The 20,710-nt window shown below is 43.5% G+C and overlaps 1 protein-coding gene across 7 annotated transcripts in view; it reads left to right on the top strand.

Annotated features, from left to right (window-relative positions):
* The window catches only part of LAMA2 (laminin subunit alpha 2), a 3,858,378-nt gene that overhangs the window by 2,128,831 nt on the left and 1,708,837 nt on the right, over positions 1 to 20,710 (top strand). For all 7 annotated transcript variants that reach the window (XM_086927001.1, XM_086926997.1, XM_086927002.1 and 4 more), the window contains one exon: positions 8,128 to 8,234. In XM_086927001.1, coding sequence (XP_086783127.1) covers positions 8,128 to 8,234 — 107 coding nt within the window. The remainder of the gene's footprint in view (positions 1 to 8,127; positions 8,235 to 20,710) is intronic.

Below are 20,710 nucleotides of genomic sequence, written 5' to 3'. Positions count from 1 at the left end.
GTCAGGCATTAATAAACATATATATGAAGCAAGTCCACATGCAGGTCGCTGTTCCCAGAACATGCGACATAGCAAACTTTCTTGGCCAGCCAAATCAGACATGTCAGCAATACGATGTTTTATGATTTTACTGCACAGAACTCTTTAAAATGGCAATGCACTTTACAGCCGTGACCTATCATATTACATCATGTAATATATTACCATAGTATTGTAATATATATTAGGAGTTTGCAAAGTGTTGTTATGAAAGTGATTTTGTTGGACATGGAATCAGTAAAACGGTCTTATGCCGAAAATAACCTGACCACGCTGAGTAAAACCACAAAAAATGAGTCTAATTTATAAAAAATATATGTATATTCCTGTCTTCTCTGTGAAAAAGTAGCCCTTAATCGTAAAAAATCCTGGTTTATGCAGTGGGTTTGTTAGGGATTGCTAGAGGTGGAGAGGAATAACTAATGCTTATAAAAAATACTTGTTGGCAGGCACTACAGTTTAAAGAAACAGAAAATGTAGTGACTGTTGTTATTAACTACTGTGTTGTATTTTACAAAGGCCTTGAGATGCCCTTTCTCTCAAGAGTAGGCCTAAATCATTTAATCACTATCAATAAGTGAAGTGGCTAGGGAGTGGACAGCAGTGCCTTTATCATGCCCAGTGGAGCCGCAGGAAGCATCACCTGGTGCTGGAATGAGGGAACGGACACAGCAAGACGCCCTCAGGTGCAGGGGGCAGGGTTACAGTGCCTCACATAGAGAGTATCAGACCCCTGCCGGGGAGGCCGGGTGGTACCACGGAATCCAGGGCTACAAGTGCTGCATCCGGCCATTTTCTGAAAAACACTAGTACAGGGGCTGGGGAATGTCAGCAACTTCACTCCTGAGAATCAAACCAAGTCCAAAACAAAGATAATGTGCTGGAATATAACTCACTGGACGGGGCAGACCAGCAAAGAGTTTAAATACCTAGGCATTACAACAGTAAGTGATCTGGACAGAATTGCCCCTGTGAATCTGAAAAGAGTAATTAATGAACTGGACCGTCTGTTTTCTAGGTGGAAAAATCTTCCTTTGACTATTTTTGGTAAAGTGAATCTGGACAAAATGATTGCTCTTCCCAAATTAACTTACATTGTTTACGCTGTCCCTCTGAAGTTCCCTAAACATGAAATCTCTAAAATACAGGGTAAGATCGGGAGTTTCATTTGGGGTGATAAGGGAGTGAGATTGTCCTGGAAGTAATTGAGGCGGAAGCTGCTTAAAGGCGGGTTAGCCCTTCCAGATATCAGCTGGTACTTGGTGGCGTTTCAATTTAAAGCCATCAGGATGCTTCTAACGAAAACCACAACTTCTGCCTAAGGGGTTCTCCTCAGGGAACAGACGAGTGATATTGAAGGGGTAGAACAGAAGGGTTTCTTTATAAATTTGGGGCACAAAAATTCTTCAAAAAGGTGCGCCTGAAAATCTTGAAGAATGCACTAGAATGTTGGTGTAAAGTAAGGACAATGTGCAATATAGGGTACTATTCCGATCACGCCCCTATTTGGGATTCCCCAGGGACTCCGCTTTGTCTTAAAGACGGGTTGGCTGCCCCTATTAGGGAGGCAGGAGTTTCCAACTGGTCGGACCTGGGGGACATCAACTGGATACATTCGAGGGAAGTATTGGAAGCTAAGATAGGTCCTGGGTTCTCCAAATTTAACTTTTTACAACTGAAATCCTGGTTCGAGGCAGAGAGCGGGGGCATTGTGGGAGACTGGGAAACTGAGATCCTCTTTATGTCAGAAAATCGTATCAAGAGAGAGGTATCAATTTGGTACAAAAAATTAGTTGAAGAGGACGACAAGGATACTCCATCTCAGGCCTTGGTGTGGAGACAGACTCCTTTTGAAGCAGTAATTGAGGAGCTATTAGAGCCCTCTTTAAATCTATTATATAAATTCACCAAATCTGCTAGCTTAAATAAAAAACATTTCTTTGTATCCAACCGCATCTACTATACCCCAGCTAAAATAGCTACATTTGCCCCAATCCCGAAACCGAAATGTTATAGATGCATGGCTCCAAAAGCAAATGATATCCATGTTTTTTTTTGACTGTGCAAAACTGGTAGAATTTTGGGAGTATATCTCCGCAGGACTTTTGCTATTAACATCTTAGTTAATGAGACTCTAGTCTTCTTTGTGGATGACTGTATATCAACAATAGTCCTTGCAGTAAGGGACAGAGGTCTGTTACTGTGTCTGATTCTATTGGCACGTAGGGAAATCTGCCTGAAATGGAAAGACCCCGACCCCCCAAGAACAGAGGATTGGCTGATCTCTGCATTTGCGATGGCTCGCCTGGATGTGGCCAGTGTCGGTAATGTTTCAAGTAGCCTCTGGTACCCTTTTATCAACATGGGCAAAGGATTGAGACTGTGTAGATAACGAAAAACTAATGGCCCCCCAGTCCTATGATTACACCTTAAGACTCCAGTACGAGGAGTTGGTCAGGGGACCTAAGCATCATCAGTTGGCCGGAGGGAGCCTAGGTACACAAAAACAGCCGTAATATTCTGCACTATGCTTAAAGGTGAGATGAGGACAAAAAAAAAAAGAGAATCAAACCAAGTTAAGTAGGGCACATCAGAGGGAATCCGAGAATGTTCCCTGTCCGGCGCCACAGCTGGTGAGGGCTTCGTAAAGTTGGGAAGTAGAACTCAGTGTGGAATCTTTTGAAACAAGTCAAAGCGAACAAAGGTTTTCCAAGAGACAGGCGAGCAGAATGCACCCACAACTGAACTCATCCTACGTCCCCAGGCCTCTGCTCACTGTCCTATCTGTCTCAGTCACTTCCCCCTCAAAAGCTACACTGAGATTTTGGGTGAGCTTGCCCACACCACCCCCTCACCCCTCCTGGCCGTGGTGCTGATTGCGCTTCAGCCGTGCTCCCGTCCCTTCCCCTGCGCGCTGATCAACCCTGGACAGCGCCTCTCCCGGGCCAAGCACTGGCCGGCCTCCCTTTTGTACCCCAACCCGAGTTGGCTCTCACCCCCTGGCGGGTCGCTTCACACCGATTCCAAATCCTCTCAGCTCTCTGAAAACTCCAGCGCTCTCTGCACTTATCAGCATGCGGCGTCCCCCTGCGTTTCGATGTGCGCAGGCTTGGAATGCTCGTTCAGTCTCGAGCTTCTTTGCTTCATTCTAATTGCATGTGCGACACCGGTCTTGTGCGAGAGAAACAAAACACAACTTAAATTAGACTGAGCCATTTTGTAAATATAAAGAGATAATCGAGAGAGCTCTAATGTGGAAGTCAACGCACAGGCTTCTAGTACAATAATCCAAACCTACTGGTGCTGGTTGAATACTCCCAAAATGATTTACATCATCCTGGCAACTTTTCACTGTTGGGCATTAAGCATGAGATTCAAAGCTTAATGTAAACCTATTCCCAGCGGTCACATTGAATGTGCACCATTAGAACAAGCGGCCACCAATATCCCGGCTGCTTCGAAAGAGAAAGCGCGCATGGGGCGCTAAACTTAAGCAAAGCATATCTTGCCTGCAGTAGGAAAAACACAATAAAGAAAATAGTGCTTACAAGACTAAATAACAAGTACTGTGTAACATCCGAAGTAAAGGGACCAGTAGCCATGGGAGGTTTCAAATGATGACATGGCAGTACTAAGGGGAGACTAACAAGCCTATTAAGGAATGAGAAGCCAACATTTACAAAGGACAAAGACACAAGCCTATGAAAAATGGGCGGGGGAGTGGGCTGGGCTTCTGTCCATACTGAACCAATACAGATCATCCACAGAGCAGTGCTTGCTTGCTGGCTCAGGCTCGACATAAAAAGAGAGACAGGATGTGGCGTCATAGTCAGAGCTGCCGACATTGGACCTGGGGAACCACTGGTTCAATTCTCATCGTCGGCTCAACATCCTGTGATTCTGAGCAAATCACTTAACCCACCCTTGCATAAAAATTAATGTCACCTTGTGTAATGTAACTGTGTAGAACTTTCATATTAGTACTGAAGGTAGAGTTTGCGCTGCAAAAATAAAAAAAAAAGCGTCTGACATATTACCCTGGTTTAAAAATCGCTGCATTTGGAGCAGAGGAGTCTGTTGGGGGGTGGGGAGTGCTGTTGGTAGCAGTGGCTGATAGTCTTTGAGGGGTGCAAGAGTGCATCTGCGGGTGTGTGACTTTAAGCCTATTTTGGGTGTGACAGTGTTTCCAGTAGCATCTGACTGCTACTGTGTGAGAGGTGTGAGAGTGCTGGTGGTAGTGTGTGACTGCCACTCTGTGAGGGGTGGGCGAGTGCTAGCAGTAGTGTGTAAGTACCAGTCTTAGAAGGGTGTGAGAGTGCTTCAAGAAGTGTATGACTGTCTGTGAGGGGTGTGAGGGTGCTGCTGTCAGTGTGTGAGTACTCATCTTAGAAGGGTGTGACAGTGCTCCCAGAAGTGTATGACTGTCTGTGACGGATGTGAGAGTGATGTTGGTAGTGTGTGAGTACTCGTCTTAGAAGGGTGTGACCGTGCTTCCAGAAGTGTATGACTGTCTGTGAACGGTGTGAGAGTGATGTTGGTAGTGTGTGAGTTCTCATCTTAGAAGGGTGTGGCAGTGCTTCCAGAAGTTTATGACTGTCTGTGACGGATGTGAGAGTGATGTTGGTAGTGTGTGAGTACTCATCTTAGAAGGGTGTGGCAGTGCTTCCAGAAGTTTATGACTGTTTGTGACGGATGTGAGAGTGATGTTGGTAGTGTGTGAGTACTCATCTTAGAAGGGTGTGGCAGTGCTTCCAGAAGTGTATGACTGTCTGTGACGTATGTGAGAGTGATGAGGTGGTAGTGTGTGAGTTCTCATCTTAGAAGGGTGTGGCAGTGCTTCCAGAAGTGTATGACTGTCTGTGACGGATGTGAGAGTGATGTTGGTAGTGTGTGAGTACTCATCGAAGAAGGGTGTGGCAGTGCTTCCAGAAGTTTATGACTGTCTGTGACGGATGTGAGAGTGATGTTGGTAGTGTGTGAGTACTCATCTTAGAAGGGTTTGGCAGTGCTTCCAGAAGTTTATGACTGTCTGTGACGGATGTGAGAGTGATGTTGGTAGTGTGTGAGTACTCATCTTAGAAGGGTGTGGCAGTGCTTCCAGAAGTGTATGACTGTCTGTGACGGATGTTAGAGTGATGTTGGTAGTGTGTGAGTACTCGTCTTAGAAGGGTGTGACCGTGCTTCCAGAAGTGTATGACTGTCTGTGACGGATGTGAGAGTGATGTTGGTAGTGTGTGAGTACTCGTCTTAGAAGGGTGTGACCGTGCTTCCAGAAGTGTATGACTGTCTGTGACGGATGTGAGAGTGATGTTGGTAGTGTGTGAGTACTCGTCTTAGAAGGGTGTGACCGTGCTTCCAGAAGTGTATGACTGTCTGTGAACGGTGTGAGAGTGATGTTGGTAGTGTGTGAGTTCTCATCTTAGAAGGGTGAGGCAGTGCTTCCAGAAGTTTATGACTGTCTGTGACGGATGTGAGAGTGATGTTGGTAGTGTGTGAGTACTCATCTTAGAAGGGTTTGGCAGTGCTTCCAGAAGTTTATGACTGTCTGTGACGGATGTGAGAGTGATGTTGGTAGTGTGTGAGTACTCATCTTAGAAGGGTGTGGCAGTGCTTCCAGAAGTGTATGACTGTCTGTGACGGATGTTAGAGTGATGTTGGTAGTGTGTGAGTACTCGTCTTAGAAGGGTGTGACCGTGCTTCCAGAAGTGTATGACTGTCTGTGACGGATGTGAGAGTGATGTTGGTAGTGGGTGAGTACTCGTCTTAGAAGGGTGTAACCGTGCTTCCAGAAGTGTATGACTGTCTGTGACGGATGTGAGAGCGATGTTGGTAGTGTGTGAGTACTCGTCTTAGAAGGGTGTGACCGTGCTTCCAGAAGTGTATGACTGTCTGTGAACGGTGTGAGAGTGATGTTGGTAGTGTGTGAGTTCTCATCTTAGAAGGGTGTGGCAGTGCTTCCAGAAGTTTATGACTGTCTGTGACGGATGTGAGAGTGATGTTGGTAGTGTGTGAGTTCTCATCTTAGAAGGGTGTGGCAGTGCTTCCAGAAGTGTATGACTGTCTGTGACGGATGTGAGAGTGATGTTGGTAGTGGGTGAGTACTCGTCTTAGAAGGGTGTGACAGTGCTTCCAGAAGTGTATGACTGTCTGTGACGGATGTGAGAGTGATGTTGGTAGTGTGTGAGTACTCGTCTTAGAAGGGTGTGACCGTGCTTCCAGAAGTGTATGACTGTCTGTGACGGATGTGAGAGTGATGTTGGTAGTGTGTGAGTGCTCGTCTTAGAAGGGTGTGACCGTGCTTCCAGAAGTGTATGACTGTCTGTGAACGGTGTGAGAGTGCTGTTGATAGTGTGTAAGTACTAGTCTTAGAAAGGCGTGAGAGTGCTTCAAGAGGTGTATGACTGTCTGTGACGGATGTGAGAGTGATGTTGGTAGTGTGTGAGTACTCGATTTAGAAGTGTGTGACCGTGCTTCAGCTTCAGGTTTGGCCTGAGCGCCGAGGATTTGCAATCCCAGGGAGACTCGGAACCTGTGCTTTGTCGTCTCCAACCCAGGAAAGTAGTTGGGTTGGAGAGAGCTTCAGTGCGTATGACAGTTTGGCTGGAGTGACACACAGCCAACTTAACTGTCATGTGCACTGATAGCAGTGACCACCAGTGCCTATCACCCCCCTAGCCCCACATCGAGACTTGGCCTGGAAACAAAATAAAACAATATTAAACCTGGGTTTATTAGAGTTTTATTTTTCTTTATGAGAATGCTGCTGGCAGGAGGGGCGACTCTCCTCCGCCCTAACGGAGAAGATGCCGCTGCCACAAGGACATTTCGCTTGCATGGGGCACTCTCTTGCACACTGTTATGATAAGAGATGCATTAGGAGCAAAAACTTGGAGGCAATTTCTTCTGGTTGTGGAAAGATTGTAATTTTAGTTGCACCACAAGAGAAGAGAACTTCATATATTTATTAAAACAAGACTTTATTTTTTAAACATTAAATACTGAATCAAACTTACTACCTCTATGTATTCGCCTGACTGTAGTATGTTTCAAGATCCATCTTCCCCCTCCTAAATTAACAATAGGAGTTTTAAACCCAAGCTATTCAAACTGAAGGCATAGCATTCACATGCATTGAATGGCTATATGTCTACATTTATGATTTCACTTATTTAGATCAGAATAAATGCATCCGTACCAATCAAAGCACTTTTATTGGAGGTGAATAGGATGTTAATTGCCTATAGAGAGCAAGTAAATATGCATTTTCAGCATAAATAATTGAAAAACAATTGCACAGTTGCAGTCTTAACTGAGTGGCGATCATGCTACATAAGGTCCCGCTCTTGTGGCTGTGTGACAACACAAGTCCTCACATAGAGTTTGACGGACTGGTTACTCCATCTCAAACATGATGTCAATCCATCACATTGTGATGGAGTAGGATATACTATAGGATATAATGCACTAGTAAATAAGCGGACAGGATATTCGTCATATTTGTGATGATGTAACTCATCCACCAAAAGATCTAAATCTGACCCTTATTCACCTGTTTTAACCCCTTCGATGCTCATGACGGAACGGTTCCGTCATGAGCATCAGTCGAGCTGTGCTCATGACGGAACCGTTCCGTCATGACCACGCCCGTTTTCATTAGGGCCCAGCACCGGTGGTAAATCTGCACCGCACGGATGAGGTTAATAAGGCCGTGAAGCCCACCTTAAACCAAATGCAATACCAAAAAATACAAGATTGTTCTCTTTGGAACTGTGGGAAGCATGTTTCTGTTTGCCAATGAAACTTATGTTTCTGTTTTGGAGAAATGCAAATGATGCAGTTGACGACTTGGGCATTCGAAGGTTTCATCACCATTTTGGCTTAAGTGAAAGCTTTCAGTGAAACAAAATGGCAGCTGCTATTTTCTGGTTACAAATGCTGTTTCAGCTAGTACGTTTCAAATGTATGCACGTAACACTATCTAATATTCTTCAAAGAATGAGCTGGCAGCTGATATATGCCTGAGTTTTTATGGATTCACTGTATTTTGATTGATATGTTTGACGCTGTGGTGTATTTTTTGTTTTCCAGCGTGCCAGTGCAATCTGAATGGTTCCTTCTCTGAGACATGTGACTCCAAGACAGGCCAATGCAGGTGTAAGCCCAATGTACTAGGGCACAAGTGTGATGAGTGCATGGTAAGTAACCACTGTTGAAGCTACTTGCTTATGTCCTTGTGCATTTTCTTATCGGCCTTCTGGTGTATGTTGGTACTCGGGGCCTGATTCACAAAGGATCTCTGCACTCATGGCGGAGGCCTCACAGTTGTGGTTACCCTCGTAAACATGCTGGCCAAGTTCTATTCAACTGTTTGGAGCTAACTTCTTGTAATGCATGTCTAAAACTGGGGTTTTAAGGGCAGAAGGAAATGTTTGATATGTAAAGGTAAATGGGATTTAAAAGCAATAGATAATGTCAAAAAGAGAGTGTGCTGGAACGGAAGAAAAGGAAATGACTACATCATACTCTAAATGTGGTTATAGTGAAAATGCATACAACACTCAATGAAATCCAATACATTGTTTTTTTTTAAAAAGAGTCAGATAAATTACTGTAGATTATTTTGAAGATCAAAAAATTGGATCAATAAATAATTTGTTTGAGTTTCTAAAACGCTTACATTATTGGTTTTACCTTTCAATGTAATTGTACAATATTCAAAAGGTCTCATGCGCGCTGTATTTCACTCAAATCAAATCAAATCAAATATAACTTTACTTCGGCAAAGCCATAAACGTTTTCAATAAAATACACTAATAAACAGTTTAACATTCAGCTCATTGTAAGTGAGAAAATGTCACAAATAACAACATGGAATTTATAAATAACAATAAATGCAAAAATTGCTCACATGCGATTAAAAAGTAATACAGATTAATGAGATAATAAAGAACCATATAGTTCCAATATCTCACAATAACAAAATCTATAGTAAAAACATATTCATTTAATGGTAGCCCTTCTTTTCACCCACATCAAACCCAGAAATGTTGCTGCTGCACAGGTGGATAAGGAATCCATTCTCAATAACCATTGAGCAGCACGATGACTGGATGTGCCCAAATGGGTGCAACACATGCGTCACAGACTCAGTTTGGTTAGTGCAAAACTGGCACATTGCAGAGTCGGATCCCAACCATTTTGCAGTGAATTACTTCAAGGGAAGCATCCGAGCTCTAAATTGTTGGTATAGATTTCTATCTAGCGGCACTGGGATCAGATCCCAGTACTTCTCTAAAGCATGAACAGATTTGAAATTTAAAAAAATCCCCTGTCTGAGAAGTACCTGCAAATTTTTGCTCCTTCCTGTGTAATATAAATTCACAGTACTGTTTTTTTCAATGCCTCCTTCGATGGAATTTGAGCTACAGTAGAAAAATGCCATAAGTAACCATTTTTAATTAATCGTAACCAAGAGATTTTTTTAAATCTATCCACCTTGATGATATCTTGTAGGGCGGCAGCATAGTAGGCCAACTCTGGGTAGCCCATAGTCTTTGCCAGTGAAGCAAACAGTGTAAGGATGCCTTAAGAGCTATCTTCTTTACCCCCCACATCCAAAAATAGACGGTACAACAGAGTGCTGGGTGGGAGAAAAGCTAATGATCTTAAGCACTTATTCTCTGTTTGCTCCAAAATGAAAATGTCGCTGAAGCCCCACAGCTAAACGCCATGGGGTGCAGTACCAAGGGCTTTGGTCTTGTAAACCTGCAGGACTGGTGCAATTGGCTTCAAAGAAGATGTACAATGTTAATTTAGAATGGCACCAATAACTGGACTATGTTTCAAACAAGCTCTATATGTGGCTTTGTGACATGTTGGATGAACGTTTGAAGCCCAAGAAGTCAAATAAGTTGACCCTCTCTAGATTCTTGTCCTGTAATATTATACAGCCCTTAAACAATTTAGGGTTGCTAAATACCATACATTTAGGTTTGGCTACATTAATGTCTAGCTCTAGTAAAAGAGAGAGGGACCCCACTACCAAAGGGATGGGGTGCCAAATAGACTGTTAGGTCAAACAAAAAATCCCTTTGGGACACCTTTTAGTAGCGACTCGACGTTCAACAAACAGTAAATACAACAACAAATAAACTTACACAATACTGTACTCATGAGGCAAGACACGAACGAAATTATAAAAAATCCTGAACAATTTATTACACAGTGCAATATTAAAATATAATATTTCAACAATAAAAATAGCGGAGAAGAATATTAAAAAAAGGAAACATAGAATCCTATTAGTAAAAAAAGGAGTTGTAAACAGAAAATTAAATTCAGCGAAGACGTCAGAATTATTTCCTAGAACCAATATTATACAAACCTCCTTTTGTCAAGCAAAACAAGCTTGACAAAAGGAGGATTGTATAATATTGGTTCTAGGAAATAATTCTGACGTCTTCGCTGAATTTACTTTTCTGTATACAACTCCTTTTTTTTACTAATAGGATTCTATGTTTCCTTTTTTTAATATTCTTCTCCGCCATTTTTATTGTTGAAATATTATGTTTTAATATTGCAGCGTGTAATAAATTGTTCAGGATTTTTTATAATTTCGTTTGTGTCTTGCCTCATGAGTACAGTATTGTGTAAGTTTATTTGTTGTTGTATTTACTGTTTGTTGAACGTCGAGTCGCTACTAAAAGGTGTCCCAAAGGGATTTCTTGTTTGACCTTACATTAATGTCTAGGCCTCGTCTTGGCAAAAAACACCAAATTTATTCAGTAGTTTTTGCAGACCACTCTGAGTTATTGAGATTAAAACTGTGTTGTCTGCAAATAACAATATCAGGATATAAGTGTTTGGCTTGGTTGGGACCTGTACTTGACAATCTGAGAGAAGATCTACCAGACAATTTAAATATACAGGAAAAATATTAGTGGCCAATACACACCCTTGTCGAACCCCTTATGACACCTAAATCTTGATGGTCAGTTGGCCCTGTGACCCCCCCATCTGACTTGGGGCAAACGTATTGTCACGAAGCCTATACAATAGGGATAAATTGTAGTGTGTCTTGCCCATCACCTTCAAAACTTGCCACAGACTCAGAATGAGGTTGACTGCAGATTTTAGGTCGACAAAGGCAACACACAAGTTGGCCCTGCCAATCAACACATTCTTCTCAAAGACTTAGGCAAACCAAAAGACCTGGTCCATTGTAGATGGCTGGTAAATGGAGGAAAAGTGGATTTCAGAGGTATGGGAGAAAACATGACAATAAACAGACAGCCAAGTATTACTAATGAGGAGAGGGAAATATGTTGTCAATGTGAGAAGAATTTGATGGATAGTAAAATTGTTACTTCTTTCCTTAAGATAGATGTGGATGGGTTGCATCTAATATCAGGCTCAGGAAGGAGAGAGTTCCAGAATTTGGGGACAATTCCATAGATGGATCGGTTGTAGGTTTTCTTTTTTTTTAATTTGTGTGTCTTTTTTAGTAGGGAGCTTGTGCTTCTGGAAGATCTGTTTCCATCCAGTAGGGTCAGTTTCTGTGTCAGGTACGCGGGGGTAGTGTGGTGAAACGCTTTAGGGGCTATACAGGCAATTTTGAGATGGGCCTTGCAGTCTGGGAATCCACCCAAGAACCATTCAATCGACAAAGGTTTTTTATAATAATAACTGAGTAAAGCATACATTTTCTTACTCTCTAAAAAGAAATGCATTCTTAGCCTTATAGGGTAGCCATTTCAGTGATTGGCGGTCACTGGTGATATGATCACTTTTTTGAGCCAGTAATGAGCCTAGCTGCTGCATTCAAAGTTGCCTTCAGCAGTGCAAGTGTGATTTTCGTAGGCCTACAAGGTAGCACTCCATAATTTAATTTTGGTAACACAATAGCTTGGACCACTGTTAATAGGTCTATCAATGGAAGGAAAGTTTTTAGTTTTCTAAGTACAAGCAGTTGATGACTAGCTTCTCTGGTAGCAGCACTGATGTGCTTTTGCATGGAGAGGGCATTGTCCAAGATTATCTCTAGGGATTTAACTGAGTCAATGATGTGTGGGGAACAGATCAAGGCAGTAAGATGTAAAAGCCAGTCTTTGATACTAGGGGCAATGGTGAGTGATGCGATCAATACAAATTCTATTTTAAGGAAATTGCGTTTGAGGTGGTTACAAGTCAACCAATGCTGAATTTTTTTCAAGATGTAATTGAGAATACTGATGTCATTGGGAGAGGCGATTTTCATGAACAGTTGAGTGTCATCCGCATGTATGTGGTAGGAGATATGTGAGCAAGTTCGTGGATTTTGGCTAGGGAATTCATTTATAGGTTAACCAGAGTCAGGGAGAGAGTAGAAAATTGGGTTACATCTTCCAATGACTTTCACTCACAAGAAAACACACATGTCTACCCTTAAGGCAAAAAAGAAAAAAAATCCTAGTGCTTGTGCAGGAACTTGCTTCCCTGGCCACTGGCGGGAATGGTACAGGGTCTCATTGCTTAATTTGAGCTTGTAGTTTTCGGTGCTCAGCACAAGCATTTAATAGTCAATGCCGGCACTTATGACAGTCTGCTGCATGGTGGTACTCTTTATCTCATTTAGAGATGAGCATAACAGTTGTTTATTAATTCAATGTACTTTTAAAATGACTAATACCTGACTCCAAAGCCAAAGCCATTCTTATAGCTTTGGGGGTCTGGAATAGTCAGAATCGTCACACTTGTAGGTGTGTGATGGTTAGTAGTTTGGTTGTTCCTGTTATTGGCAGTGCTGACAGCAGCAATGGGCGGTGCAAGCAGAAGTGGCCTCCTGAAGAAGGCCCTGGCACTTTTATTTTGACAAATTAAGCACTGCAGGCCCTACAGCTCCCAGTCCTTCAGAAAAAAATTATCTATCTAACTGCCACTGGTAAGGTACCCCTTCAGCTACTTATACACCAATGTCATCAACCCTTGGCAAGGTTAAAAGTCAAAAGGGGGAACCTCATAGCAGTAAGCAGTCCTACCAGAGAATTTCTAAATAGGCAGACGTTCGGTGGCTTGTAAGGGTGACTTATGTTCTCTGTGTTCAGCTCTTGGGAAGGGTCTACCTAAACTGGGAAAACATGTGAGCATTTTTTCTGCCCACACTGAGCTACCAATAAACAATAAAGACAAATGCCCGCACCTTTGCTATCCTCAGGGCTACCTGGAACAAGAAATAAACACCTCCTCACAAGAGACGTGTATTCTCAGGAAAGGATTCATATAGCATTACTTTCTCCAGACGCCATACATCTTCCCGATACACGGTCTGCGTAAGCAACAAACCGTCGAAATATGGCACTCAAGAACTCTCTGCAGAACCAGAAAAAGTTTACAGGGCCTTGCAGTCTGACAATCCACCTAAGAGTAACCCAATTGACAAAAAAATAAATAATAATAATAACTGGGTAAAGCATAACTTTCATGCTCTCTAAAATAAATGCATTCTTAACCATGCACTAAGAAAGCCATTTATAAGATTTAGGGCCCGATGTAGGTAATCCCAGATTACCGATTCTTAAATACCGAATCATACCGATTCGGTAATTGGCATTTATTCCTATGGGTCTGGAGGCCCATAGGAATGATTGCCAATTACCGAATCGGTATTTACCGATTCGGTAAAAGGGGGAAACATTGAAGGGTGGCAGGGTGTCACTTTGACACCCTGTTGGACCCCTCAATTGTGTATGGGTGCACATGTTGCATACATACATGCCCTAAGGGCATGTATGTCTGACACATGGCACTGTTGGAAAAGCAAAATAAAATGCTTTTTCCAAGGTTTTCATTATTTACCACCAACTTGTAGTTGGTGGTAAATAACGAATCCTAAAAGGGGAAAATCACTCATTTGAGTGCTCCCTACATAGCAAAATCGGTAATTTACCGAATCGGTATTTTAAGGAATCAGTAATTTACCGATTCCTTAAAATACCGATTCGGTAAATTACCGAATCAGTAAAATGCCCACCTACATCTCATTTTCCAAATACCAGTCGGTAACGGCCGAAATTACCGAATTTCGGCTGTTACCGACCGGTATTTGCCTACCTACATCGGGCCCTCAGTCATTAGATTTGGGAATGAATTCAACATACATAATAATTACTACACTCACATAGCACTCGTATCATTTGTCTGGTCCCTATGCACTGATAACATGCTCTATTTTTTTATCGAACCCACTGGTACTTATTTTATTGACCTCTGAAGGAGGAACGGCTTTGTAGGTTTACCTATGACCTTCAGGCTACACATAGAGTTCTATAACTAATAATAGGAGCTGTGTTTTTTCCCTTGAAGTAGCAAGGGTCTTCACAAGGACACTAGAATCTGTAGCCTTACCAGTCTCTTTAGTGCCAAGGCGCCCCTGGGCAGGAGTTTGCGCTTTATAAATGTCTCATTCATTCATTCATTCATTCATTCATTCATTCATTCATAACCGGTTGCATTAGTCCACTGTACTAATTTACATCTTTAATCATAACACAATATACAGGTTGAAATATACACGTTGAAAGTAGGTCGTGTTGGCATTTGACTTAACTTTGAAATCTTTTTTAATTTTGGCTTGACTTTGAAATCATTTTTAATTTTGACTTTAAATATATGATTCCCACTTTCACCACTGCAGTTTTTAGATTATCAGTGGGTAAAACATGCACCCATCAAAGAATAATACTACTTTGCCCCTTTTTGGAAGCATTATAAACACGTTCTACTTACTATATATTTGCAAAAGCTTACTTTAAATCTGTTACTCCTTTAAAGTGCTGTCAGCAGCATTCCAGTGCTATCAACAACACCCCACACTATTACATAGGTTGCATTGTACAGGTCCCCTGCTGTGACGTACCTGCCTACTGTTTCTGTTAAGAGCACGTGGCTGTCATAACTATTTGTCAGTATTTTACAGCTCGTAATTGGCATGGTCTTCCACAAAATCATGTGGTGGACACCCATATATTCCCCGCTTTCCGCTTCCAAGGCGCAATTTATTTGGAAATCTGTTTTGAAATGATAAAAAATTATTGGTTTCGCCAAGGCAGGCGGCGCTTTAGGTTTGTCTTTAAATATGGATTCCCGGAGGCTTTCTTCTATATTTACTAAAATGCTAAATCACAGTGTCGCTCCAAAGGGATCCATATTGAATTTCTGTCTCGTAATTACAGGTCGCATTCATTTCTCTTTGACAAACACTGCGATTAGGCAGCCTGGGCTACAAAGCACGTGACGGAACAGTGCTGATGCCAGGAGCGTTTCCAGTCCCACTGCTGCCTCCAAGTGACTGGAAAACACAGTCTGTGACAGACCCATTTCGTAGTCCCTATGCACGATTATTCCTCAACCAGAAAACCAGGTTCACCAAGGATCTGCAGACGACTTGGGTTGCCAGCCAAGGGTCACAAAAATGATCAGCTTCCAATCTAGTATTGCTCTTTGCTCTCTCTGGTACCCCCCACTGGTGACTCGTCCTTCCTGGAGCACTGATCTAATTACATTTTCAACACATATAAATCATCGACTTTTCCTTCAGCAAAAGTACCCCATTTATACCTGCCTCTGCCAGGAGATAAAATCATCAGTGCAGACCGCACACGCTGCTCTGAATTCCAGAATTGCGTCAGAGTCGGACTGGCCTATAGTATAATCTGGCAGTGCCATGTGACCTAGTGGGACACAGTAGTGGGCTTTTATTTGCCTATGTGGCATACTGTTCTATTGTATGGGGGGGTGGGGGTAGGGCCCTACGGTTGAGTTTCCTGATATTACCAGAAGCATTGCCTGCAGCCAGCAGAAAGGCATAGACTCCCATACCATGCAAACCTATACAGAGTCTATATACAAATTCAATACTGCCACGATTTGCAAGTGAGACCCACTGTTTTTAGCTGTCTGATTTTCTAATGAGAACTAATTCTATTTTTGTGAGTGGGCCAATTTTCTATCCCATTCCGAGCCTCGACACCATGCGCTATGGCTCAGGGGGGGGAGTCTAGTCAAAGAGGCCTCCTGTCCTCTCTGTTTCAGCAGTGGCCCTGCTTTTTGTGCTCCTACAGGGAAGCAGACAATTAGGGGCGGAGAACCTCCTCCTCTCTCTCTTATCTAATCAGCACTCTCAGTGGACTCCTCCGCCGAACCAACACTTTAGGTCTCACTACGGCACAATGTGAAGTAGTGTGGCTCACTGGTTAGAGGCGGCAGACCCGAGAGCAGAGGACGGCCCGGGACCAGATTCCCGGCGCGGCAGGTTTCTGGACCAGGGTCAGCGGACTCGATAAATCTCTCGCCTCGGTGCCCACTCTGATCAGCGATCACACTCAGCAACTCTGGGCATTAGCTTGCCTCATCTTCACTAACGGCCCCACCAGACCGCCGGGGATGCCTGGTCTCATCCTGGAGATACCCATTAAGGGACCATCTCTCAGGGAAGCCAGGAAGGGTTTCGCAGCGGTCGAAGCGCCTTGGGACCCTCCGGGTAAGTAGTGCGCTATATAAATGCCTGTACATTACATTACATTACAATGTCTCCAGTGTCCGCCATCGCCAACTCTCTGCAGAAGAGCTTTTAAAGTCGGGGAAAATAAACTGTGCTATAACTGTGCATATGGGAGTGTCCAGAAGGTTGTGTGGCTCTATACAAGCATCCGGGGAAATACGCACAATATTTCTCACTGATAACAGTAACATTTGAAGGACAACAAGCAGATATTTTGTATGTGACACAATAAAACAATACCCCTTTGTTATCAGCCGGTCCTGAATTAAAGCAGCTAACAATCAGTTGTTAGTCACAACTCGATCACAATGTAACTATAAACTCCTTTTTAAAGCTTTCTGCCTCCAAAATAAAAATAACCAGCAAAGATAATATCAACCTGCTTCTCTGAGTAAGGATTGAAGATATATTCTCCGAATATCATGATAAAAAGGGCAAATTAATGAAATGTGCTCGCTGGTTTTCACATGCATATCACATAGACGCAAATCAGTGGTTATTCCTGGCCACACTGGATTTGCCTTGCATTTGTAATTGTACTTGTCTAGTTGAGGCCAAAATCGGGTATGTCAAGTTGCATTCGCTGTTCATTTAGCATATCATGGGAACGCTGCAGGTGATATATGTATGGTAACTAGAGTAGGTTTTCTGCCTTTTATAATTTCATTGAATTCACTTCCTGTTTCAGGATTAAATGCCATGCGACTCCTTTGGCGCCAAAACTAATGTTATGTCACCTCGAAATACGTCATTCTATTAAGAGGGTTGTGCTCTTTAACCTCTCACTGCTGATATTCGATGAGACCTATAGGTCGCCCCTTTCAATCCCAGATACCAGGGCAAACACATCCTTTTGTCCTTCTTCTTTCTATACATTGAATAGTAAACTAGGCCACAGTTCCATCTGTGATTTACAGGGTTTAGAAGTAACAAATGATGTAGTATGAAGCAGCTGCTATAATCATTTTTACTGGCGTTCATGATGATCATATGAAAATGTGTCTTATGTGTTTATGCCTAAGTTATGGTATTTTTTTACATTTTTAATTTTAAAGGTTTTATATAGTGCTGGCTAGACCCGGAGGTATCAGAGCGCTTTACATGAGCATCAGATCATAGGTACAGGGTGCATAGTTAAAAAGGTTACACAGTTATTAGAGCAAGGCAACATAGCTACTTGTAAGGTCAAGATAAACAATAAGAACAAATACGTAAGGGGAAAAGCAGGCAAGGGGAAAGATTCAGGGGAGGGGGGAAGGAGCTGGGGAAGTAGACAGGTAATGAAGACGGGAAAGGGGAGGGTGAAGGACATCGCATGGAAAGAGGAGGGGAAGGGCGACGGGGACACAAACTAGTAGACGAGTCAATGCAACGTCCAAAGTCCAGTAAGCTGTGATCCCAGGGGAAGTGGTATCGCTTCCCTATTTCTGTTGCGGAAGGCTCCTTTTACACAGTGGACTCTCTCAGAGGGGTCTCTGAGACTCCAAGGCCCACATACTGAAAACTTCCCCAAAAAGGGGAGAGGGAGTGCTTTAGCAAGGGGTGCCATACCATTCCTCAGCTGTGAGTGGCTCCCTTAGCGCAGTGGACTCTCAGCGGGTACGCTGAGACTCCAGAGTATAAATATTGGATCTTTCCCCAGCAAGGGGAGAAGGAGTGCTTAATCAAAGGGCACAAAGGACAGGGGGCTAGGCAGACTAGCAGGCAAGGTGAGAGATTCGGGGGAGAGTGGATAGGAGCTAGGTAGGTAGACAAAGGGAGAAAGAGTACAAAAGGGGAACAAATTTAATTAATGAGTTATTATATAGCGCTGGCTAGACCCGATGGAATCAGAGCGCTTTACATGAGGGACAATAATGTTGCAAATTACATCAGTTAAAAGTTACATAAGTTTCAAGAAAAGCATTTAAAGAACATAGGGGACAAGGTGAATTGAGCAGGAAGGGTAAGGGGATAGGGTAAAGGGGTAGGAGGAAGACAGGATGTAGAGACAAGGGGAAAATCTGCCCAAGGTCCGGCTGGGTAGGTGGCGGCAGGAAGGGGGAGTCCACAACCCATCTTCTCTTTAGCTATATGGTAGCTCCACCGGGCATCAGCCAAATCGCTCAGGTCTCCACAATCAGGGGTAAGTTCCACAGGTTCAAAGTCCTGGTGTGTTGGCAGGTTAGGGGATAGGTTCAAGGTCTGGTCAATGTCCAATTGTTGTCCCAGGGAAGTAAAACAACGTGTAGGGGACCACTATGAAAGCCATCTTCGGATCAGGCAGGGGACTGTACTGTACACTGGTATACTGGTGGCCATCCTAAGGTTAGGCATCAGGCAGTTAAAGTCAATATCCAGGACAGCGGCCACCAGAAAATAACAAATTCAGCGTGCACACACCATCACACGCGCAGACATGCACAAGCACACACTCTCATATGCGCACGGACGCACACAGACAAGCACATAGCCAGAAACATCCAAGAACACAAACACACATAAAATCCCATGCTGTAATACAAAAACACCCAAATACATGCACACGCAAACACCATCACATGCACAGACATGCACAAGCACATACAAATGCACTCACTCTCATATACACGCACAAACGCACATACAGAAACTATCATGCTCCAGAACAAAAATTTCCAAGGACTTACACACAAATACATGTACACACACACACACACCATCACACGCACAGACATGCACATGCACACAACAAATGTGCGCACACACTCATATGCGAACAGGGGGTGAACATACAGAAACATCCACACGCACAAGCACAGATACAATCCCATGCTCTAATACAAAAACACTCAAATACATGCACACACCATCACACGTACAGACATAAGCACACATACAGAAACATCTGCGCTCACAAACACAAGCACAGATAGAATCACATGCTCTAATACAAAAACACCCAAATACACGTCAACACCATCACACGCACAGACATGCACAAGCACACACAAATGTGAACATAGTCTTTCATACACGCACAGGCGCACACATACACACACATACACACGTGTGTCTGTGGGGAGGCCTAGATCAGCTCGTGCTGGCAGTCGAATGAGGGGCCTGGTGTAATCGTAGACTGAGGAGTGTTGCGGGTAACTCAGTCTTTCGCAAGGCACACTAGAGACTTGTGGTCCCCATCTCCAGAATCAGTTCAGGTCTCCCTCCTGTACAGATAGCGGGCCCTCAGACTTTGCCCCCTATCAGCAGTGGGGGGCGCTTGGGGAGAAAATCTTGTTGGTCAGCTGGGTATTCCCCCAAAGTAAATGCCAGGCCAATGTAGCAGTTGTTGCTAAGCCAGGTCCCGCCCCAGGCAGGATCGCTAATGGCGGGCAGGCCCCCACTCACCGGTGACCCAGATGTCCAATGCGGTGCTGCTCATCGGGAGGTCTGCAACTGCGTTGGGCGCCGACTCCTGTGCCAGGACAGAGAGGCTACTAGTCCGGTTGCTCTCTTGGCCCTGTGGGTGGCACTCACATGTCCCAAGCCTAGAGGCCTTCAGAGCGCGTGCCCCTCCCGGGTAGCTGAGGAGACAAAATGGCGGGCAATCTGTAGGCATCCAGCAGAGCCGTCACTGCATCCCCGCACCGCCCAGGAGGCTGTCTAGCTGCAGGCCGCTTCAATGCCTCTGGGAAGCATTCAGTCTGTGCGCTGGTTCAGGGGCTCTTCCTCGTAGGGATCCAGGCCTCTAAAACCAATGTTGAACAACCCTGCACTTTGTAACAGTGCGTACAGCGATGCAATTCCAGTTGAATGCCTATGCTTGTGAGTGTCTGAGCTTACCATCGTTGCTGACAGCTGTCCCGCTCAGCCTTAAAAATGTAATAATGCTGGACTGCGAAGATGGGGTGCTTTGCAGTTTTACGCCCAACATAGAGAAGAATTAACATTCCATAGAAGAGGTACTTTTCCCTTGTGCTAATTTGAAAAGACGAGGACTAAAGCATTGTTTTACTAAATCTGTTTTACCTCCTAAGCTGATTCTAATATCATTGTAAACTAGTATATTTTCTGACAATCAGATGGAAAACATATAAAATATGTAATATATAATGAAAGCCAATCTTCTTAGCACGGCCAAAAGTCAATGCCCGGCTAAGTCTGTGCAACAAAACC

The sequence above is a fragment of the Lissotriton vulgaris genome, chromosome 6 (genome assembly GCF_964263255.1).
Source record: "Lissotriton vulgaris chromosome 6, aLisVul1.2, whole genome shotgun sequence".
In the NCBI taxonomy this organism is placed as follows: domain Eukaryota; kingdom Metazoa; phylum Chordata; class Amphibia; order Caudata; family Salamandridae; genus Lissotriton; species Lissotriton vulgaris.
The sequence above is the reverse complement of the archived record's forward strand: the minus strand, read 5'-3'. Positions and strand labels throughout refer to the sequence as shown.